General features: G+C 27.1%; 1 protein-coding gene across 2 annotated transcripts in view; it reads left to right on the top strand.

Moving 5' to 3' along the window:
• The window catches only part of LOC129972371 (uncharacterized), a 117,984-nt gene that overhangs the window by 58,781 nt on the left and 37,348 nt on the right, over positions 1-21,855 (top strand). Inside the window, exons 1-2 of one of the 2 annotated variants that reach the window (XM_056086492.1) lie at positions 10,764-10,827; positions 17,544-17,603. In XM_056086492.1, coding sequence (XP_055942467.1) covers positions 17,576-17,603 — 28 coding nt within the window. In that variant the 5' untranslated portion in view covers positions 10,764-10,827; positions 17,544-17,575. Of the gene's footprint in view, positions 1-10,763; positions 10,828-17,543; positions 17,604-21,855 lie in introns of those variants that run through there. The other variant, XM_056086491.1, reaches the window with a different exon arrangement.

Here is a 21,855-nt window from a genome sequence, read left to right on the forward strand (position 1 = left end):
GATTTTAATGATGCAATTTTGTTATCGAGTTTCCTCAACTTCCAAAGGGTTGGAATTTACTACAGATGTGCGCTCAAGATGAAATTATAATATTTTTTTATATTTTGAGAATTTTCAGTTAGTTGCATATTTATAATTTAATTTTTATTTCAAATGAGAAGCATAGTCTGGTAATTCATTTGTGAAAAGAACTGGAAACAATATTCTATTATAATTACGAAAATGACTTATGATATATATTCTAATCAAAAAAGTGATAAATAATAAAAAAGAATACATTTTTTAGAAGAATCATACTTATTATAAATGCATTAAAATGTTGAAAGTAAATTATTCCTGAAATATCTGGAGTCCAAATAAAAATTCATGAAATACGGAGGTAATGGAAACAATATTATATAGAAATAAACTCACAACGAATATCATAGCATCAGATAGAGTTGTGTTGTCTCCCCAAAACTTTCTCACGTATTCTCTAATAAGGGCGTTATCCCAGCGAACGCCTTGCATAGAATTGACTTACAATAATTACGAAATATTAATCTATGGCTAGAATTTAACACTCCCAAGCGACTGAAATAAAACCTTGACAAAAAATTACACTTGTAGTCAATAAATCTCACCAGATCATACCAAATTTGATATATTTAAGTCTTAGTGTTTATAAGTTATTGCATTTAAATATTTCTGAAATTACATGCCGACAGACAATCAACCCCTTTTTGGATTTGTTTCCAAATTTGATAAGTGTTTACATTATAGATGTTAAATTTGTATACCTAATTTTATCAATCTTGTTTTTTTTCGTTATGCGGTTATTATGTTAACTTTTATTCGAACTATTTGGCAGACAGATTTCCTCTCAATGGATTTTGCTCAAAATTTGATATAAATCTCCAAATTTAGTGCAATGACCATATACCAAATTTCATCCTTCTAGCTCAAATCGTTTTTTGGTTATCTTTGTAAGAGATATTAAGACAGACGGACATTTTCCAAAAATGTGTTTTTTGAACCCAGAGTGATCTAAAACGTGGGGATTCGTCAAAATCTCTAGTACGAATTTTTCTGACGATTATAATACTTTCTCTCTATAATTCATATAAGAGAAATTAAAAAAAGAAATGTTAAACTTTTATTAAAAATATTAGATATATTATGAATGTAATTAATATTCTACTTTAATTAAATTGGAATATAAATATTCTAAGTAATATTTGTAATATTTTATAGTATTCTTGAGGACAGGATATTTAGTTATCTTTATTTACATTTTATTCACACATTGACCTAAATTTTTACACACTTTCTTCGAAATGTGTCTTGATTTCTGGAATTTTGATGGTAAAATAAATGCTATTTCCTACCTTTAATGCACAAATAAAAACATGTATTTTAAAAACTTTTAATCTTAATAATTCCCTAGAATTTTAAACTAAAACATGAACTTTTTATGTTTGATTCATTTCTGGACCACTAAGTTGTAGGTTACAGGCCATAAGCCTTATAATGATCTGAAGATTTTAATTGGAAAGAATAAAAATAAAACCAGCGGAAGTGATTCTTTCAAAAAAATTTCTCCATACATTAATAAACGTGAGATGCCAGAGAATCCGTTACATGACATTGACTTACAATAGTTACGAAATATTAACTTTCGGCTTGAATTTCGCATTTTTACTGAATTTATTGTGTCATCCTTGGCGAGTGTTTTGGCGATAAATCCAGGGCACATGCATTCAACAGCGTCTACAAAACGAATTTGTGGTTTAGACAAGTTTTTCTCAATTAATTGATACAAAGATTTGACAGAAAGCAGCACTTGTCGTCAAAGAATCCTCTATCTAATTTGATATACTTAAGTTAATGCATTCTTGAGTTATCGCATTAATATGTTTCTGGAAACGTAGACCGACAAACAGACAATCTGTTGTTGGTTTTGTCTCAGACTTTGATAAATATCTACACTATAGATATTAAGTCTGTGTACCTAATCTTATATGTCTAGCTCTCTTCGTTTCGTAGTTATATTCGAACCGCAGAACAGATGGATTTCCTCTGAACAAATTTTACTCAAAAATTGATTGAAATCAGAAAATATGGTGTAAAGGCCATATACCAAATTTCAACCGTCTAGCTCAAAACGGTTTTGAGTGATCTTTGTCACAGACAGAGAGAATTTTCCAAAAATGTATTTACCGAACTCAGGGAGTTCGAAAACATGGAAATTTGTCAAAATCACGAGTTCGAATTTTTTGAAGATTGCTGTACTTTCTCAATACTACGCATACGAAAGAGAAAAGAAAAAAAATAATATATTAAAATAGTTTTTTTGTAAAAGAAAAGCTTTACTAATTTAAGCTTTTAGTAAGTTAGATTAGAACAGTATTTTCATAGATAAAGAAGTATTAGATCAAAAAGTTGATATATGGCAAAAAAAAATAAAAATATATGACAAAACACTCTCTCGGAGCCAAACAGAAAAACCCGTATTTCCCATATTTGTAAAAATTCGAAAACAGAGCAGTTCCTACCGAGCTACACTCCATTCCAGAGCAAAACGCATCTTCCATTTCATCGATCGCGAACTGTAAAGCGCATGCATTTTCTTCCCCGATTTCGAATGGCGACGTCCTAAAACAATGTCAATCCACTTGTCATTTTGGAGAACATCATTCCGAGGAAAACCGCAATATATTAGGAGCTTATGGATTTTGCCAAATGCAACGTTGTTATTCATTCCTGCAAGCTTCTGGTAAATGGTCATCGATCCGTGAGATTTCCTTTTCGTAAAAATGAAAAGCAGGAGTATATCTCGGGTTTCGGTAGTAAAAGAAAGTTTTTATTTCCTTTTGTCCTGAAAATGAAACAAGGGAAAATTCCTTTTAATGTCTAACAAGGTTTTCTATTGGTAGTATACAGATTTTAATGGTCTGATATGGTGTTCCAAATTGTATTGAAATTGGATTAATCTTTATTTTCTCGTATATGCAATATAGAGAAAGTATAGTAATCGTCAAAATTTTCAGACTCGAGATTTTGACGAATATCCATCTTTTTTGACCTCCTGAAGTCGAAAACACATTTTTGGAAAATGTCCGTCCATCTTTCCGTATGTGATAAAGATGTCAAAAACGGTTTGATCTACACGGATAAAATTTAGTATAAGTTCTTTACATCAGATACGTAGATTTCTATCAAATCTTTAGCAAAATCCATTTAGATGATCCATAATTAAACACGATAAAATCCAAAAGTTAATACGATAAAATCCAAAAGTTAATACGATAAAGTCCAAAAGTTAACACGATAAAATCCAAAAGTTAATACGATAAAATCCAAAAGTTAATACGATAAAGTCCAAAAGTTAACACGATAAAATCCAAAAGTTAATACGATAAAATACAAAAGTTAATACGATTAAATACAAAAGTTAACACTATAACTGCAAAACGAAGAGAGCTAGATAGAAAAAATTTGATACACAGAATTAACATCTGTAGTCTAGACACTTTTCAAATTTTGAGCCAAATCCAACAAGGGGATTGACCGCCTATCGGTATGTACTTTCAGAAATAACTAAACGCGATAACTCAAAGAAGCAATTATTTAAATATATCAAATTTGGTATGGGATTTTAAGAATACAATTGTAGTTCTGTGTTAAATTTTTGCTTCAATCGGTAGGCAAAAATGTTTCTAAAACACAAATTTGATTTTCTGATACCATTAATACCATGCCACAGATTATACGATAAAGTCAGTAAAAATACTCAAATCACGCCAAAAGTTAATATTTCGTAACTATTGTACACCAATGCCATTCAAGGCGTTCTCTGCTCTAACACCTTTATTAGAGAGTATGCGAGAAAAATCTGAGGAGACCTATTAGTGTATCCTCGTTAATTGCATTTATCTTTTCATGTTTAAGATGGAAATTTTTATTTTCACATGCGTTCTTTGAGTGGAAATATTAATTGTAAATTATGTATTGGTATCTTTTTGTACATATAAGATAATACTTGAGAAATTATAATCAATGCTTTTCTTAACCGACACTTTTATTTATTTGGATTTATTCCACGACTGTCCATATAGAATTCTGAAATCGAACTGCATTCAGTTCCTATAGTTTTGATTCTTCTAATTTTCTACTTTTGTGCCTTTTAAATACTCTATTCTACATTTCCTAAACTTAATTATCAGTTAATAGATTAATTTGATTGAATTTTGATACGTACGCGTGCCGCCATCTAGAAGTGAATTTAAGAAAAAAAAAGATTGTTAAATTCCGTTAATGATTCGTTATTAATTTCTAATAACGAATCATAAATTAAAAACTAAAAAAATGAATATTTCACGTAAAAATTTTTCAAAAGATTTACTTTTTAGTAAGCTAATAAAGGTGTTTTCTAAACATTTATCTCAATTTGTCAGTTTCCTTATTTTCATTTCATTTTAAATTCCAAATATTCTTTGATTATCAAACTTTTAAACCTATTTTTGTCAATCTCTGGACTCAGATCTGGAGCCAATTAGTCAAAAAAAAAAAAAAAAAAAGCCCCAAAACGAATACTGGGTTTTCATAACTACATGCCTAAACTACTTCCCAAGGGAATTTAGTTTACTTCCTTTGGGAAGTAAACAAAAGATAAGGATCAAACCATTTTCGTGTATATTAAAAGCCAAACGATTTTTCATGCATTTATTTTCAATCGTTTGCTCAGGAAAGAAAAGCATCATGAATTAAAATTATCTAGTTTAAGTGAGGACAATTGATTTACATAAATAACAGCTGATATAAACAGCATTGTTCGTTGCTACTAAAATAATTATTCGCCCGTTATATTACAGTTCCTTAATACTATTAAGTCTAATATTTTTTTAATTAAAACTATTTTTTTATTCCTTTCTTATTCTTCAATATTTGTGAATATAATTTGAAATAGATTCCATATTCAAAATCAGAATTCATGATTAAAAATTTTAATTATTAAATTTTGAAAAAAAAACCCAATAAGAATTGAAGGGGGAAAATTCCGTTAAATTAAAATGAATATCAATAAAAAGACTTGGAATTTTAAGAGGGTATAAAATTATTTCTTGTGGGATTATTTGTTATGAAGTTATTTCAGAGTAATGGTAAAATTCTGATTAATTTTGAATTAATAAAATATTTAATTAATTTTCGCTCGTCGAAAAGATGACAACATTTTTTTTTCCTCATCTCGGAATTCTTCTCTGTCTCTTAGGAGATGATAAGGAATGTGCATGCATGCATATATACAATGACTTTTAGTTATATTAAGATAGAACCGTGAATTTAAAAAAATGCTTAAAATGAATTAAATTACAGAAATTTCTAAGTAATTTAAATTGCAATTACATTTATAATATAATTTGTAAGAACGAATGTTAGGTAATTTTTTTTAATGTCTGTTTCCTGGGATATTTATAGTGGCTTTGTATTCTTCTATTACTCATTTCTATGCTTCATGCCTTTATAATTTTTGCTTTAAACCTGCTTTCTTTTATTTATTACTTTCTCATGTACATAGAGAAATTCCAGTAATCGCCAAAATATTCGAACTCCAGATTTTGACGAATCTAACACGTTTTAGACCTATCTGAGTTCGGAAAACACATTTTTGAAAAACTTCCGCCTGTCTGTCTGTAACAAAGATGACTCAAAAGCCATTTGTGCTAGGCGGATGAAATTTTATATACGGTTTTTCACCAAATTTGGTTTATAAAATTTTGAGCAAAATCCGTTTAGAGGAAGTCTGTCAGCCGAGTTGTTTGAATATAATTTGATACGATAACAACAAAACGAAGTGAATTAGATAGGTAAGATTCAATACACAAAATTAGCATCTATAATTTAGACACCTTTTAAATTTTGAGTCAAATCCAATGAAGGGTTGACTATCTGTCCATCTGTACTTTCAGAAACATATAAACGCAATAATTCAAAAAGGTGTAATGAGTTAGATATATTAAATTTGGTATAAAATTTTGAAAATATAGGGGTAGCTTTTCACAAATTTGTGTTTCAATTGATTGGGAAACGCGCATTTAAAATATAGATTCGATTTCCAGATGTTATTTATCGCATGCCAGGGATTAATCGCCAAATATCTCGCCAAAGATGACACGATAGATTCAGTAACATTATCAACTTCACGCCAAAGGTTAATATTTCGTAACTATTGCACGCCAGTGCTGTGTAAGGCGTTCTCTGGTATAACACTTATATTAGAGAGTATGCGAGAAAGTTTTGGGGAGACTATTCCAGCTAGTTTTTAAATATATCTTTGATTTCTTCTCTTTGACAAGCTGAGTCTAAAATTTTGCATAATCAAGATCGCGTAAAACATTTCATTTACCAAGTTTATTGTTTTTTTAGTCGCATTTATGTATATACTCTAACAGGCAGACAGACACGCAGTCCTTCCTTGCTCGAAAAGTTGATACAATCTACAATTAGACAGATTTTTTGTTCACGTACATTTTCAAAATGGGGAAGAAACAAACAATTTTTGTATTATAAACAAATTCCAACGTTTATTTGTCTGGATTATTGCCTTTTTTTTAGTTATCTTGTGCATATACAGACCGAAGGCAGTACAGCACGTTCAGACCGATCAATTTCCAATAATGATTTTTCTGGACTCAGAAAACGTAAAGTATAGAGATTTATTAAAATCTCAAGATTGAAATGTTCGTTAATTAAAGAATTCCTTCTTCGTATAAATCGTATACTAAAAAAAGAAGAAAAAGTAAATAAGCTTTAATGTGTAATCATTTTCATCTCATTGAATAATATAAAATGTATAAAAAGAAAACTCCTTAACAACGTGATAAACATCATGATCAGCTTCTTCTTTTTAAAAGAGAAAGCCCTTCAGCAGTTAACAAACAAAGCCTTTTCAAACAAGACACAAATAACATTATCAATTTCCACTCAGCGAGCGCGCGAACGGTTTGTTCAGATCGCCACACGATTCTCAACAAGACCATATCAATTGAAAGGCAACCTCTAAACGGTAACAAATCGTTTGCTGAAACGATACTGCCATCAAACCATGCATTATCTGAAAGCACACGATGTCTTTGTCTTGTTCGATAACATCAACAAATTGCTTTCCAACAAAGACCACCCATACTTAATGATTGAAAAACTTCCGGCGCGTGCTATTTGGTATTCTCTTTCACTACTTGTTGTTCGGCTCTTATCAGGAGGTAATCCCTAGTTAATGCTCGCAGGTGGATGATCAAAAAGTCTGATAATAATCGGATTTGTTACGGTTTATTGAGTCCCGGATTCATTAGTCATGTTTGACCAGGGGTTAAGTCTTTAGGGACATCGCATCTTCAGAAGAAATGACTTCCTTTCCGTTGTTAGTCTTTTACTAAGATACTTACTCTTCGATGAAGAAAATCGATTAAAAGTTTTATTTGTATAGGAGGGGAAAGTATTTGGGTTGTAAGGGGTTGACCTAAGAACAATTGTTGCGTTCTTAGGATTCTTTTCCGTTTAGTTGAAAGACCTTTTCACGCTTGGGGATTTTCGAATCGGACGTTTCCTTAAATGTTAATCGTAAAACCCGAAATGGGTTTGCTTTATATTTACCAGAAGGAACCTGGCAGATTGCGGGATATGAAAGAGCTGGGAAGAGCTTTCCGGTCATAAGTGGGACAAGCAGATAATTTATGATTCCATCTTGCTTTTTTATTTTCTATTTTTTTATAAGAAAATATAAATAAAATTCTAAGAATAATGGAAAAACGAATTACTATATCTTATCTTTTTTTAAATTCTTTAAAGCGTCATAATTATGCTGTATGTTATACAACTAATAGCTCTATCCAATCCCACTCAAACAATTTCAGAATATTGAATACGTTTTAACATGCTTATTTAATATTATATATACATAATATTCAAAATGTATTAAAATTTGGTTTACCATAAGTTGGCACAAACCTATTTCCACCAAAGAAGTCAAAAGAACCCCTTTCAGTATTTAATTAGAAAAATGTAAATTGACCTATCTATTATGAAGTTAAAGTAGAAAAAACTTTTATATCTTCAATATATTTGCTGTAGTGTGGGTAATGAAAAGGCAGTCCTTCTGTGTTTATTTACTAAAAAAAGTGTTTATTTTCTAATTTAGGTCTTCAAGACTATCAATTCATCTACCATCATCTTCCGCCAAAACATTGACTAGCAAATCTTCTTATAACAACCTATAATGGCTTCTATCTGGCTTTTGGCCTCGGCTTCTTGCTTTTTATATACACACATTTTACTATGCTTATTTCTATATTTATACCTATATCTATGTACGTCCTTATCAAGCCGTTAGACATTTAAATAAAAATGTATACATTTTCAAAAATATTTATTCGAATGGTCAAAATTACCCCTTTGGTAAAACCAGGTATACTATATACATTCCTCCGAAACTAAAAAAGCAAAAGATAATATTTGCGATTATATGTCGTATAAATGCAAGCAAAAATTAATTAAAATATTTTCATAAAGTACGGCAATAATTTTCTTGAAGAAAATGAACGAAATGTTTTCTCGGAATGGTCAAAATGACCCCTTGGTAAACCTAGTATTAACTTAAAATTTTATTTTTTTAAAAAATAATTCAGCTTAAATTTTTATAGAGGCAATAATTCCTCCCTTTTAAACAAAAGACGATTTTAAAAATATTACTTACATACGAATTATATAATAATATCAATTAAAAATTTTACTTTTTTTTATAACTAATCATAATTTTGTTATCATATAATTTCATGTTAAACTAAATGATTTATCGAAATCTTTTTTTAAAGTTAATATGAATAAAAATAATACTTAATTTACTAATTACAGAAATAATTACAAATATGGGATCGATATGCAAAATAAAACTGCTTATCTGTTTTATAATTGATTCGATCATTAATTGATAAAAAATTGCTAAATCATTTATTTTTTCTAATTTGAAATGAAGAATTCAAAATAATTTTTTTAAACTTTTATTTGCAGTTTTATGGCAAGTTAGATTTTTATATGGAATTGAAAACAGTACTGCATGCGGCTGATTCACTACATGAATTGAAGTCTCTAAGATCATTAATATTCTAATTTATTCTGCATTATTATTTCCTGTATTTAGAAATGAGTTTTTTTATTATTAACTATAATATTTAAAACTATATAAATAATATTTTTAAATATATTACTTTAAACTTTATTTAAAATATTACAATAGAAATTTTTTGTATTGATGAAATATATATGTATTTAAATGTGAAAAAAAAATCGTAGAAGGGGAAAAAAACGATGTGAGCTTTTCTATGTAAAACAATGATATGTAAAAATAGTGATTGGAACATAATTACATTATGCTATTTGAGTCTTTGTTGGTTTAAGAATTCTACCAATAAATTTATTAAATCTATACCTACATTCTTCTTTCTAGATGACATCAGAATGATTCGTAATGTGCAAATTTTATTACATGATTCATCATTAAAATGTTTTTGATTATTTCAATTTTTATATATCCTTATTCTGGTTTCGTTAATTTTTTATTATAAATTCGTAAATATATCAATTCATATATATTTTATAATAAATTCGTATTAAAAATTAAATAAATTTATTAACTCTAAATCTATCTTCCATTTTCTGAATGACATCATCATGATTTGTAATGTGCAAATTTGATAGCATGAATCATCGTTAAAAATTATGATTATTTCAATTTGATATATCTGTTTCCTGATTCAGTTAATTTTTTATTGTAAATTCGTAAAATCAAATTAATTTTTAGCGATTTTTTTTTAGTTTTATAATTTTTTTACAGTCACTTTCAAACTTCTATATTCCTATTTTCTTATAAACCCATTCTACTCGACACAAGAATTTGAAAATAACAGACGATTTTTTTTCTCTATGAGTTTACCACAAAAATATTTATCAAACACGAAAAATCCATCTCGTAGAAACTCATAAACATATCTCTAACAGAAAAAAACACAAAAAGTTATTTCATTTATTTCTAGTCGCAAATTTTGAAATTTAATATCAAACAAGATAAAATAGTTGAACATATTTTGCAATTTTAATATATTTCTTGGACTCAAAATATAAACATTTAAATGTAAACTTACAGATTTGCAAACATATCTCTTTTAAGAGATAAAAAAAAGTCGAGTTATTAAAATCTTCTTAATTTAACAGAGTGAGACATTTAAATAATATTCCAAATAAATTAATAAACCTATACATAATAATTTTTGCTTTGAAATATTATTAGAAAATCATAACAAATCGTCTTATATTCTAAGATGCAGAATTTTATCTGAATCTGAATTCCACTTTATTATAATTAAGTTTTTGCAGCATTTTATTAATATGAAATTTTTAAAATGAGAGAGTTGGAAATCAAGAATATTAAACCACTTTAAGCTAGAAAAGCATTTATTTAACAGTTAATTTATTCAAGAAGTCGCAAGGGGGAAAAAATAAGCAAACGAAAATAAGATTATTAAAAAAATAAAAAACAAAAACTTACTAAATGGCTTGCTTTTTATTTGAAAACAAAAGAGTAGAAAATGATTTTTTTTTATCAAAACTTTAGAAGTAAAATAAAAATTGTAAAAGCACAAGGAACTAGAAAAATTACCATTATTTAAGAATTTTTTATCTTGTTAGTATTTATTGACTTAATTTTTATAAAAATATTATTTTCAGCGTCTGACATTTTTCTGTTGTGATCTACTTTCAAATATTCGATAAAGGAGGAATTTCTATCTAATAAAAGTATGATTTTAATTATTATGTTATACTTTTTAGCTTATAATATATTTCGAAATTCGTTAATCCAAAATCATAAAATCTTATTGCACTTTTTTTTCTAAAATTTTTTTATCAGATTATGTCTTTCATGTGCCATCATCATACGATAAAAATCTATCAATTAACTGACAACTAATTTCTAAATGCTTTAAAAAATTGTATTATCATCAAAAATAAGCAATTGACAAAATTCTAAAAAAAATACATCTGAGATAAAATAAAATATCAAATGCAAAATTCTATATTTAAAAATATGAAATATAAATAATAAATAAAGCCACATTAAATTGTAAAAAATCTGAAATATATTAAAATGAAACAAAGAGATATATTTTAAATATACCCACATTAAACGACATTTGAAATATATCACGTTAAGTGAAAGAGCAAGATTATTAAATAACATGAGCCTTTGTTTTTGTACAATTTTATTGTATGTTTACAAAGATGAGATTTTGGAATCGATTTGTCATTTGCTCCCTTCTGTACTGGAAGTTTGAAATTTTGTACATTAATATAATCTCGATAACAATGCACTAGAACTTAATTATGAATTACTCATTTAATAAATGATTAATTCTGATTTCGTACTAACCATTTGTTATTGCGACGAAGACAGAATATATCTCAAGATACTAAAAAAGTCAGAGATAATTACACTATAAAACTTTTGCAATTAAGTAAACAAATATTTTTTTAAATTAAACTTTTTTTAATCTAAATTTTTATGGAATAAGTACAATAAATTCACGTAATTTCAAATAGTTTAGACACAAAGGGTAACGTCATCTGACCAAACTTTGCTATGTTATGAAGAGGAATAACAATTTTTTTGAAAATCATTATTTCGCAAAAGAACACAAAACAAATTTCTAAAACATTTCCTTCCACCATAACATGTGACAATTCTGTGAGAAAAAAATATATTGGATAAAATATGAAATATTATCACATTTTTTGCAAATTCGATATAATATAATTATGCCCTAATAAAAATATTGAATTTCGAATGATAAAAAAAATGCTAACTACATCGTTAAAGGATTCTTTGATTTCGCTGGTTAAAAATTTACAAATAATTTACTTTGTAGCCACCACTGGCGACCAGTTACTCCACTGGGAAAGATGATTATGCGTAATGTCAATTTCATCTCTTAGGTTAAACTTGATGTTTAAAATTCCTTTAACAAAATATTTTAAGCATCAAATTATAATTGACATTAGGGTTTGATGTTTAAAAAAAACCTTAAATCTGTTCTGTTTATCATGTACATAATATTCCTAATGGAATTGATTTCTATTCATGTCATGCTTTTAATAAATGTGTAACTGTCCGGAAAAATTATCTTCTAATTGCACGCTGTCTTTTGCAGTTCTGTAACTTCACATTCTTACTTCTTATGTAAACTGCGGGGATAAGAAGCTGGATTTGTTTTTCTTATCTTGCTTTCTGGAAAGTACAGGAAATCTTGCGATTAAAAAATTGAGGAAACAGTGAGAAATATTTGAATTCCATTACTACATCGAAAAGTATAGAATTACGCAAAAATTATTTTTAATAAATCGTCAAAATTCAGGGAAAAAATGTTAACTAAATCAGTGTTATTAAAAAGATATTTTGTTTAATTTTAAAATGCTGAACGATTAGTTTTGCGCAATAATACATTCAGCAGATATCGTGGGAAAATGCCGAAATCACACTGAATTTTTAATTAATTAAAATTAATAATAAAATTTCAAAAAAAAATTCACTTTTTGTAATACATTTTTATCCTTCTGAGTCATTTTGTTTAGAATTTTATCTGTCTGGCTTGTAAAGCAGTAAAAGATACAAACATTTTCTCTTTTATTAATAGTAAGTGATAAACATAAAATAAGCTTTCTCTCTTTAAATCACTTTTATGAAACAAACATTCCGAAATACGCTTAAAATTTAAACGTGTTAAATTATACGCCTAATGGCAAAAGTTAGCAATTTGAAGAAAGCTATGAGTTATCTCATTAATTATGGTTGGCGTCGTAAGTGTTTAAACGCTCCAAAAATTTAAACGACTGCAGTTTTAAACTTTTAGAAATTCGTTTCACAGAATATCGTTTTACGTTGTTAGCAACGAAAATTTATTAAAATATATCAATCAGTTTTTGAATACATTAAGATCATATCCAGGACTATTTATTTTAAAGTAATGATACACCTCGCATTTTTCTCCAGACTATCAGTTTCACTTTGAATAATAATTTCGACGTTATGTTGAAAAGGATTTGAACATAGATAAAAAGCAATTCTTTAAAACAAAAACAAATAATAATAATAATAATAAATTTTTTAAAACATACTTTCATTGATGTATTAAAAACTAGATAGTATTGAAGAAAATTGTTTTTCTTCTTTTGTTTGTCATTATTGTAAATATTCCAAAATATTGAAATGACTTTTTTTTATCAAATTTACTACAAGTGGTACCTCCGTTCATGGAAGTTTGAGTAATTTAAATAATTAAGTGATAATTAACTTCTGAAGCTTTAAAGATATTGCCTTGCTATCAAAAATGTGTGTATGTATGCGTGTGCATGTGTGTGCGTGCGTGTATGTGTATATTTTATCACACTAAGTTTTCAAATTTTCTACATTTATGTAAAAGTGCACAAAAATTGAAAACCCTAGCAGATCAGGAAGTGCGAGCGAAATAGATAACAAAATTTCATTCTTTCAAGCATGAAATAAATTAAGTTAAATGAAACTGTAAACAAATTATTACATTTCTATACATAACATGATTTATTTTCTATCACTTACAACTGCAAATTATTGTAGAAAATCGTAATTTTCATTTTAAATTTTTTAAGTAATTACATCAAAAACCAATTGTTGGTGACAATATCGATTTTTTTTACAATATTTTTGATTTTTAAACAATTTTTTTTTAAATAAAACTATTTGAATTTTTTTCCTCAATTTATTTTTATACATATAAGATATAAATTTTAATGCTATTTTATATCTTTAAGTGCCATTTTCTCAAATTCCAAATGTTAGCAAAATCTTCCTTTGAAAAACTTTATGGGTAATCTTATTTATTTATTTATTTATTCAGATTTATTATAATAATTTCTAAGTACGATCTGCAGTTTCTGAAATACTGAATAAGTAATATGCTCATTAAAAAAATTTTACAGATCTTTTCGTGCTTTAGAGCGAAAAAATAATTGAAAATTTCATATTATTGAACATTAGAGCCCTAATATTTAAAAACTTGATATAGGCAGAAGACGGCACAACCTTTTTATTGATTCCAGAACTATGTAATATTTTACTCAAATTATCTACAAAATTTTGAAAAAAGAAATTATTTCATTCACTTTTAAACCAGTAGGATTTTCTTTACACCTCTGTTTAACAACAAAAAAAAAGTAATTTTTTGCTTTTTTTTTGTATTGTAATTGGTGCATTTTCGTTTCAAAAATTTTTTCTAGCTATTTTAAAGACAAAATCCAAAAGTATAATATTTTTCAAAGAAAGATATTCCGTTCGTAATCATAGTCATATTTTCATTCACTTAGTCAAACTTCTGCAGGAAAAAAGAAGGCTTGTATTTCTGAATATTTCTGAATGACTTCGAACAAAGAAATTTATCTCAAACAGCTACGCAGTATTATTTGCATGAAGCAGATGGAAATACAGCAGAGCAGTTCATTCATCCAGATGCTCAAGTAATTTACTTGATGGAATTGTATTTTGGATTGTATGACCAGCTGCTGGCACAAAACCGATCTGTCCTTCAAGGAGAATTATAGGATTTCTCCAGAGCAATTTTTTTGTAAAGTTTCGGAAAAACGATCTATCTAATATGCAGAAGTTCCTTAGAACAAAATAAAAATCCCCTAGACTTTCGGCTTTTTTCAGGAAAGACACCTATATAGATAAATTTAAAAAGCAAAACCTTATCTAAAACTTGATCCAAATCGTTAGAGCTGTTTCCGAGATACTCGAAATAAATGAATTTATATGTATATAAATAAGAATTGCTCCTTTAAAGATAAAAGATAAAATACAGGAAAATTTAATTTAGCTAGGAAATATGATTCGATATGTGGAAGAAATGTTACATTCTATTTCTGAGAATCATTTTAAGTTCAACTTTTAAAATTTACTAGTTTTATTTTCTTTTATATGAATTAGACAAAAAGAAAATAATGTAATTTTCCAAAATATTTAATCTTTAGATTTTGAGGAATTTCCTTGTTTTGGCTTCTCTAAATCTGAAAAACATTTTAAGAATTATACCTGTCTGTGAATATGATGACTCAAAAATAGATGGAGTTAGAACTGTGGAATTTGATATATAGTATAAACATGAAATTTGTAGATTTCTAGGAATTTGAATGAAATAATTCGATGAATGGGAGTTTGTCTGTCTGTCCAAGTGTCTGTGAACGTGATAACTCAAAAATGCAAGTAATTACATGGATGGGATTTAGAATACAGATTTATTATCAAAATTGCATATATGTATTAAATATTGGACCACATCTGCCAAAATGAGTGTCATTTGTTGAATTCACATTCGCGAATGTGAACGTGATAACTAAAAAAAAAATAAAAATTTAGATAAGTAAAATTTACTTTGGTCAAAGTTGCAAGTTGAGGCAAAAAGAGAAAATATGTTTATTTAAATTGCTTCTGAAACTTTTCGATTTAAAAGTTTTTCGTTGATTGTTCTTTATTTTTATTTTAATTTAAACTATTTATTACGTGCAAAAATAAAAACATTTTTGCACTTCTCGGTAATGTGTTATTTATGATGAAAGTCGGATTTATGGAGTAAAAGTAAAGTGTACTGTCAACTGTTTGAGCCACTGTATATAAAATCATTTTAAATCATGATTGGCAATAAACTATACAAAGGTTACATTAACTTCACACAAATAAAAAAAAAAACATTTCTGTTAAAAAAATGAGAATTAGCAAATGGATATTATGGAAAAAGTCAGTCATAAGTAAGTTTTTCTAAAATTTTGTTTTTGATTAGATAGAAATGAGAAGATATTTAATAAGTTATTGTAAGAAAATGCTGAAAGAAAAGGCTTTCAAATGCGCTTTCTGTCACTCAAATATTTCAAGAGTGCTTCTGCAGAATCTCAAAAATGTCTGATAAGAACTGAAAAATTCTTATGTAAAGCAATCGGCGATTACTTTCTTTTTTTTCTTTTGGAAATATTTTATCAAATTAAATATCGTTTGCTGAATATTATAAAATATCGTTTGCTGAATTACCACACCGAATTTTTAAAAAAACATTGTTCATATGAAAAACAATGTTAATTATAAAAAAAAAAAAAAATAGAAGAATTCAATTTTTCTTTTTTTTTGTGGCAACAGGAAAGAAATCAGTTCCAAAATTTAAGTCTTTTTAATTTTTAAAGTTTTATGAGAGCTGTTTCGCTTGATAGATTATTTTAATTTAAATTCATCACTCTTTTTAGGATTACTCAATTTAGAATTCATTTGGTTACTCCGTTTCTTCTCGATCGTTTATTAACGACATTTTTTATTTACAACTTTTAAATATGAATTTATTCAACAGCGAATAGTTGCAAGTTAATTTTATCCCCGCCGTAACAATTCTTTGAAAACCTTTTTACAGATTGTTTCATTTAGAATCAATCGATACAGTAAGAATTACAGAATTTCAAGATTCTTATTTAGAATAATTTTTCTGTTAATTTCAAATCCAGAATAATACAGAGATTAAGTAGAAAATAATATTTTATATATGCATTATAAAAAATACAATCACTGCCAAATTATTAAAATACTTTAAAAATTTCTGATAATTTTATGATATTTCGAATAAAAATAAATATTTTATTCGGAAACTTTTAGACAAAAATATTCTTGTTCCTATTTTTTAAATAATGAGAATTCTAGCAAATAAATAATGTTTTACGCAAAGGCATAAGAAACTCTTTTCTTTGCTTGAATACTTACGGAAAATGGGTAAAAATCAAATTAATTTTCTTGGTAATTTTTAGTATGTAATTCGTATTTAATTCATCATATTCGACAAAATGGGAGACAGGAACAAGACTGTAAGCAAAATTGTCTCAAACGCTGAATATTATAAAATTTGGAAAAAGCTTTTTTAAGGAAATTGACTAAATATACTTAATGAAATATGATAAATCGAAAATATCTTTGGATTTTGAAGCAATTAAGTATTTTTGAAATTGGAAGCATTTAACAGAAAAAGTTGAAGTGCAAAATGTTCTTTTTAATTGAAGACTAATGTTGAACTCCAATTTAAGCTATTTTCTATGTGAATATACAAATGCACAAACAAATGGAGTAGAAACATAATTTAATTAAATTCACGGTATTTGGAAATATTTTATATAAGTTTGAAAATTCTTTCTCAATAAAAAAATCCTTTGATGTTTTAACAAAAGTGAACCATTTGAGAAGCAAATCGTATTCAACGAGATACTAAATATTCAATTCAAATTTTATTGTAGATTTGATTTCGCAAGTTCCAGTTTATACCAGACCAATAAATTCTTTAAAAAAACTTTATTTTACCTTATCAATTACATAAATGTCATATGATTTTACATTAGATGTAATTATAATGTAAAATATGTAATAACGTATATTTGATTTAATTTTCAATTTGTGTTTTCAGATCTCAGTTTGGAGAATACCCAATCAACAAATATGGCCAACTTACAAAAATACTTTTACGGTAAGTATTGATTTCGAATTCAGAAACTTTTTAATAATTTTAATAATTTACTTGCAGTGAAGAAAAATTAGCAAATATTATTTAAAGATAAAAATCTGTTTCTTTACTTCTATTTTGAGTTAAAAAGCTTTAACAAAAGTATAAAGAAATAATTCAATGTTTCTTAACATTAAATAATTTAGCATTAAACGTAAATTCTTCTTCATATGTTTTAGTTTGTTATGCTCACGACAATAAAAACATTATTAATATTATGTTTCAAAACCTTTAAAACATGCAACTTTAATTTTTTTGTAACACAAAAAATATTTAAACTCATACTAATAAGTCAATTTTTTAATAAAGACAAAATATGAAATAATCGATAAAATAATATAAAATAAAGGCAAGTAGGTTTTCTTAATTTATTTGATAGAGGATAATATCATACTAATTTACCGAATTTTTGAAAGCTTGAGATTTACCCTTTATTAGAGACACTTTTTTTCATCTTTAAGTTTTAGCGATAATTAACTTTAATCATATTTAAAATAATTTTTTATGTCAACAAATTTTTCAAAGAAAATTTTTATGAAACTGTTAAGAAGTGATTTACATTTTCTTTTTTCTATAGTCGAGTCATATTTCCAAAAAATTTTCTTTTGAAAATAAAAAGAGATATTCATTACTGGAAATATGTAAAATAGAATTTCACAGCTTTTTGTCAAACAAGAGATTAAAATAAGAATTCTTTGAAATTTTTTTAAATTATTAATAGGGAAATATTAGATGAAAAATTAAAACAAAGCAAATAGTGTTCTTAAAAAAACAAGTATGTCGATTTTTTTTTAATTACCAGAAAAAAATTTACGAGAAAGTTATAACACAAATTCTTTTAAAGAACTCTTTACATGAAATCGTTATTGATCTATCAGTCTTTTTATAAATAGCCTTTCTTTAAAAAAAATGTTTCAATTTTCCGAAAACTGTTAAGTAATCGCCAAGAAAATGACCGTGATAACGAATTCAGCAATCATTATATGTTTTTTTTTGTTTACTCATTTATATAATATATTATTTAATTATAATTAGCGATGTAATAACTATATCTTCTCTAAATATCAGAAATTAATAATTACAGCTCTACTCTTTCATAACAAAAAAAGCTACCGTGTTCGAAAATACAGATTTCTTTTGTATGTCACTCAATAATCCTCCAAACGACATTAATTGTATCCGTCGTTTTTATTATTTGTATTTTCTGGTATTAAATAACCGGTATTCTGATATTAAATAACTACTTTCAATAAGCTAAAGACGTTACTGTATTTCTTTGTATCTTTCCAACTTTTTCAATTGTTTAGATAACAAAGAAGTGCAGACGATCTCATTTAAACAATATAAAATGCTACTGCCATATTGTAAACCAGATATTTCAAACAGACCACGCCCATCTAACTGTCTAACCTTGATGAAAAATGTTGGTTAGTAAGTAACAGAAAATGGCCCTTCGCATTGTTGTTTGGATTTCTCACCCTTGGGGAACAATTAAGAACCCATTGTTCTTTGAGCCGTCCTAGACACTGTTGCTTTCTGCAACCGTTAGGAAAGTGAAACGAATTTCTTTTCAACAGTTGGTGTTCTTAACTGACATTCTTTTGTTCTTTTCTCCGCCCACTTTTTACCCATTTAATGAATATCGCTTTCTCATCATTTAGACTACAATGTGTAATTGCTTTCTTTCAAACAATGCAAATGAAATGCTGTTATCATTGCTTTAATAACGTTCCAATTGATTAAATAAACCTGTTTCATAGCAGCTCGAGTATAACGGTCTGTGTAGATTTTTGAAGCTTATTCGTAGCTTATGTAATATTTAATGTTAGCATGAGAGTTTTTTTAGTCCTACTAAAGCAAATAAGTATACCGTGATTGACCATTTTATCATTGAAGTGGTAATTTTATCATTTTCGCTTTTACGAGTATAAAGAAAAATTATTATAGTTTTCAAACAATTAGCTTGTGTTATTTGATGTCAAGCACTTGATAAAGGTAGTGGAGCTTAGAAAATAATATGCATTTTTTTACTTTCCTGTACACGTAGTGCAGAGAAAATATAGTAATCGAAAGTATAGTAACTCGAAAATTTAACGAATCTGCAGGTTTTACACCTCAATGAGTTCGAAAAACAAATTTTTGGAAAAAGTCTGTCTGTTTATCTGACAAAAATAACTCAACAACGCTGTGAGCTAAACGGATGAAATTTGGTAAACGGTCTTTACATCAAATTTTAAGTTTTCTATCAAATTTTGAGAAAACTCCACTCAGAAGAAGCCTGCCTGTCTGGCTGTCTGTCTATAACTACAAAAAAAGCTAAATAGATAAAATTTGAAGCACATAATTAACATCTATAGCGTAGACAAATATCAAAATTTGAGCCAAATCCGACAAGGGGCGTGCGTCTTTTGGACTGCATTTTCAGAAACTTGTAAACGTGATATTCAAAAACTGAATGATTTAAATGTATTTAGTTTGGACGGAATTTTGCGACTACAAGTGTAGCTTTTCTACAAATTTTTATTTCAATCAATTGGAGAAAACGTATCAAAAATACAGATTCGATTTTCGGATGTTATTAACCGCATGCCAGGGATTAATCACCAAATAACTCGCCAAATATAACAGAATAGATTCAGTAAATATGCTAAATTCATGCCAAAGGTTAATATTTCGTAGCTATTGTACGCCAATGCCATGCTGGCCATTCTCTAATATAAACCCCTTTATTAGAGAGTGTGCGAGAAAGTTTTGTTGAGACCACTTCCACTTGTTCGTCTTCAATTATCAACAATAGTTCAGCAATGCAAATCTCATCCAGAAAGAGTTTATTATTTATTTTTATCCTTTCATATTTAGCTTTCAAAATTAACATACTTCGTTACTGATAAATCATCCTCTATGAATATCAGCTTGGACATCAGCAGCTACTCCCAAAAGTAATCTTGAGCTTACAAATTTTATTTAAATACTGCTCTATCCATAAATAAAAATTAATATTTCAATGTGAAAATGTTCCAAAATTTTCCATAACTATTTCTTAATAAAATTTCATTGAATATTTTAAATGTACACAAAAATTTCTCTCTCTCTCTCTCTCTCTCTCTCTCTTTTTTTTTTTTTTTTTTGTAAATTAGTTGTTAAAAAGAAACAAAAAAAAATTGTGCTTAGGATCGTTATTTTGATAAAAAAAAATGTTTCCAATGCTTAAATTTTAAACCGATAATTTTAAATTATATTTTAAAATATTTAAATCCAGAACATGATTTATTATTATAGCCAAAAAAATACCAAATCTCCTAGTCCTAATGTTGACACGCAACCCTCATATAAGTAAACCTCCACCGCCATGCTTTACAGGTCCAACCAAGTTCTTTGGATTTTTCCTCTCTGTATACGCTGGCAATCAGAACCAAAAATGTTGACTTTGCTTTGCATTTCGGTCTTATTTATTATTTATTTCATAAAAAAAATCCCAAGCTTTCTAATTTTGCTTCAACAAAATTTTTCTCCAGGTTGGATGTGTGTATAATTCAGCTGATCTGATCATTCGTTAAATAGTTTCATGTGAAACTGAAGTAAAAAAGTATGGTAAACGATTTAAAAATCTTTACTGTTCACTCAAACTTCGATTTTTCACAAATTTTTTTAATTAAACATTTCATATTACTTGGAATTAACTTAGCTAGACGATATTTTTTTCTTTATTTTAGATTCAATTTTTTTTTCTTTCTTTAGAGCCTTTTATCATATATTACATTGTTGAATGGGATAAATTTATCTGTGATAAAATATATCACTTTTTTAATGCTTCTTGTTATTTCTTTACGATTGCCAGTTTTTAAAAATGATAAACATTACTTAGAACTGTAAACAAACAAAGAATCAATCAAACGATTTTTAAAGTGTGAATAAAATTCAAAAATAAGAAAGTGCCAGACGATGTTTATAAATTTTTATGGGTGTTTATTTATTTATTAACACTAAGCATTCTGAATTTAATAATTCTTTATCAATGATTTTGCTATTTTCTTAAATAGCAGAACAAAACTATTTCTCTACGGGAAAAAAAACGAAACAAATACAAACGGAAAAAACTACATCTACAAGCTCATTTTTGGTATTATAAAAAGTCTTTGAAATGTCAGACGATAATTTCAGAGTATAACTACTGATAACTGTTTTAGTCAAATGACCACAAAGAAATTTCCGTAAA

This window comes from Argiope bruennichi, chromosome 6 (assembly GCF_947563725.1).
Source record: "Argiope bruennichi chromosome 6, qqArgBrue1.1, whole genome shotgun sequence".
NCBI lineage: Eukaryota > Metazoa > Arthropoda > Arachnida > Araneae > Araneidae > Argiope > Argiope bruennichi.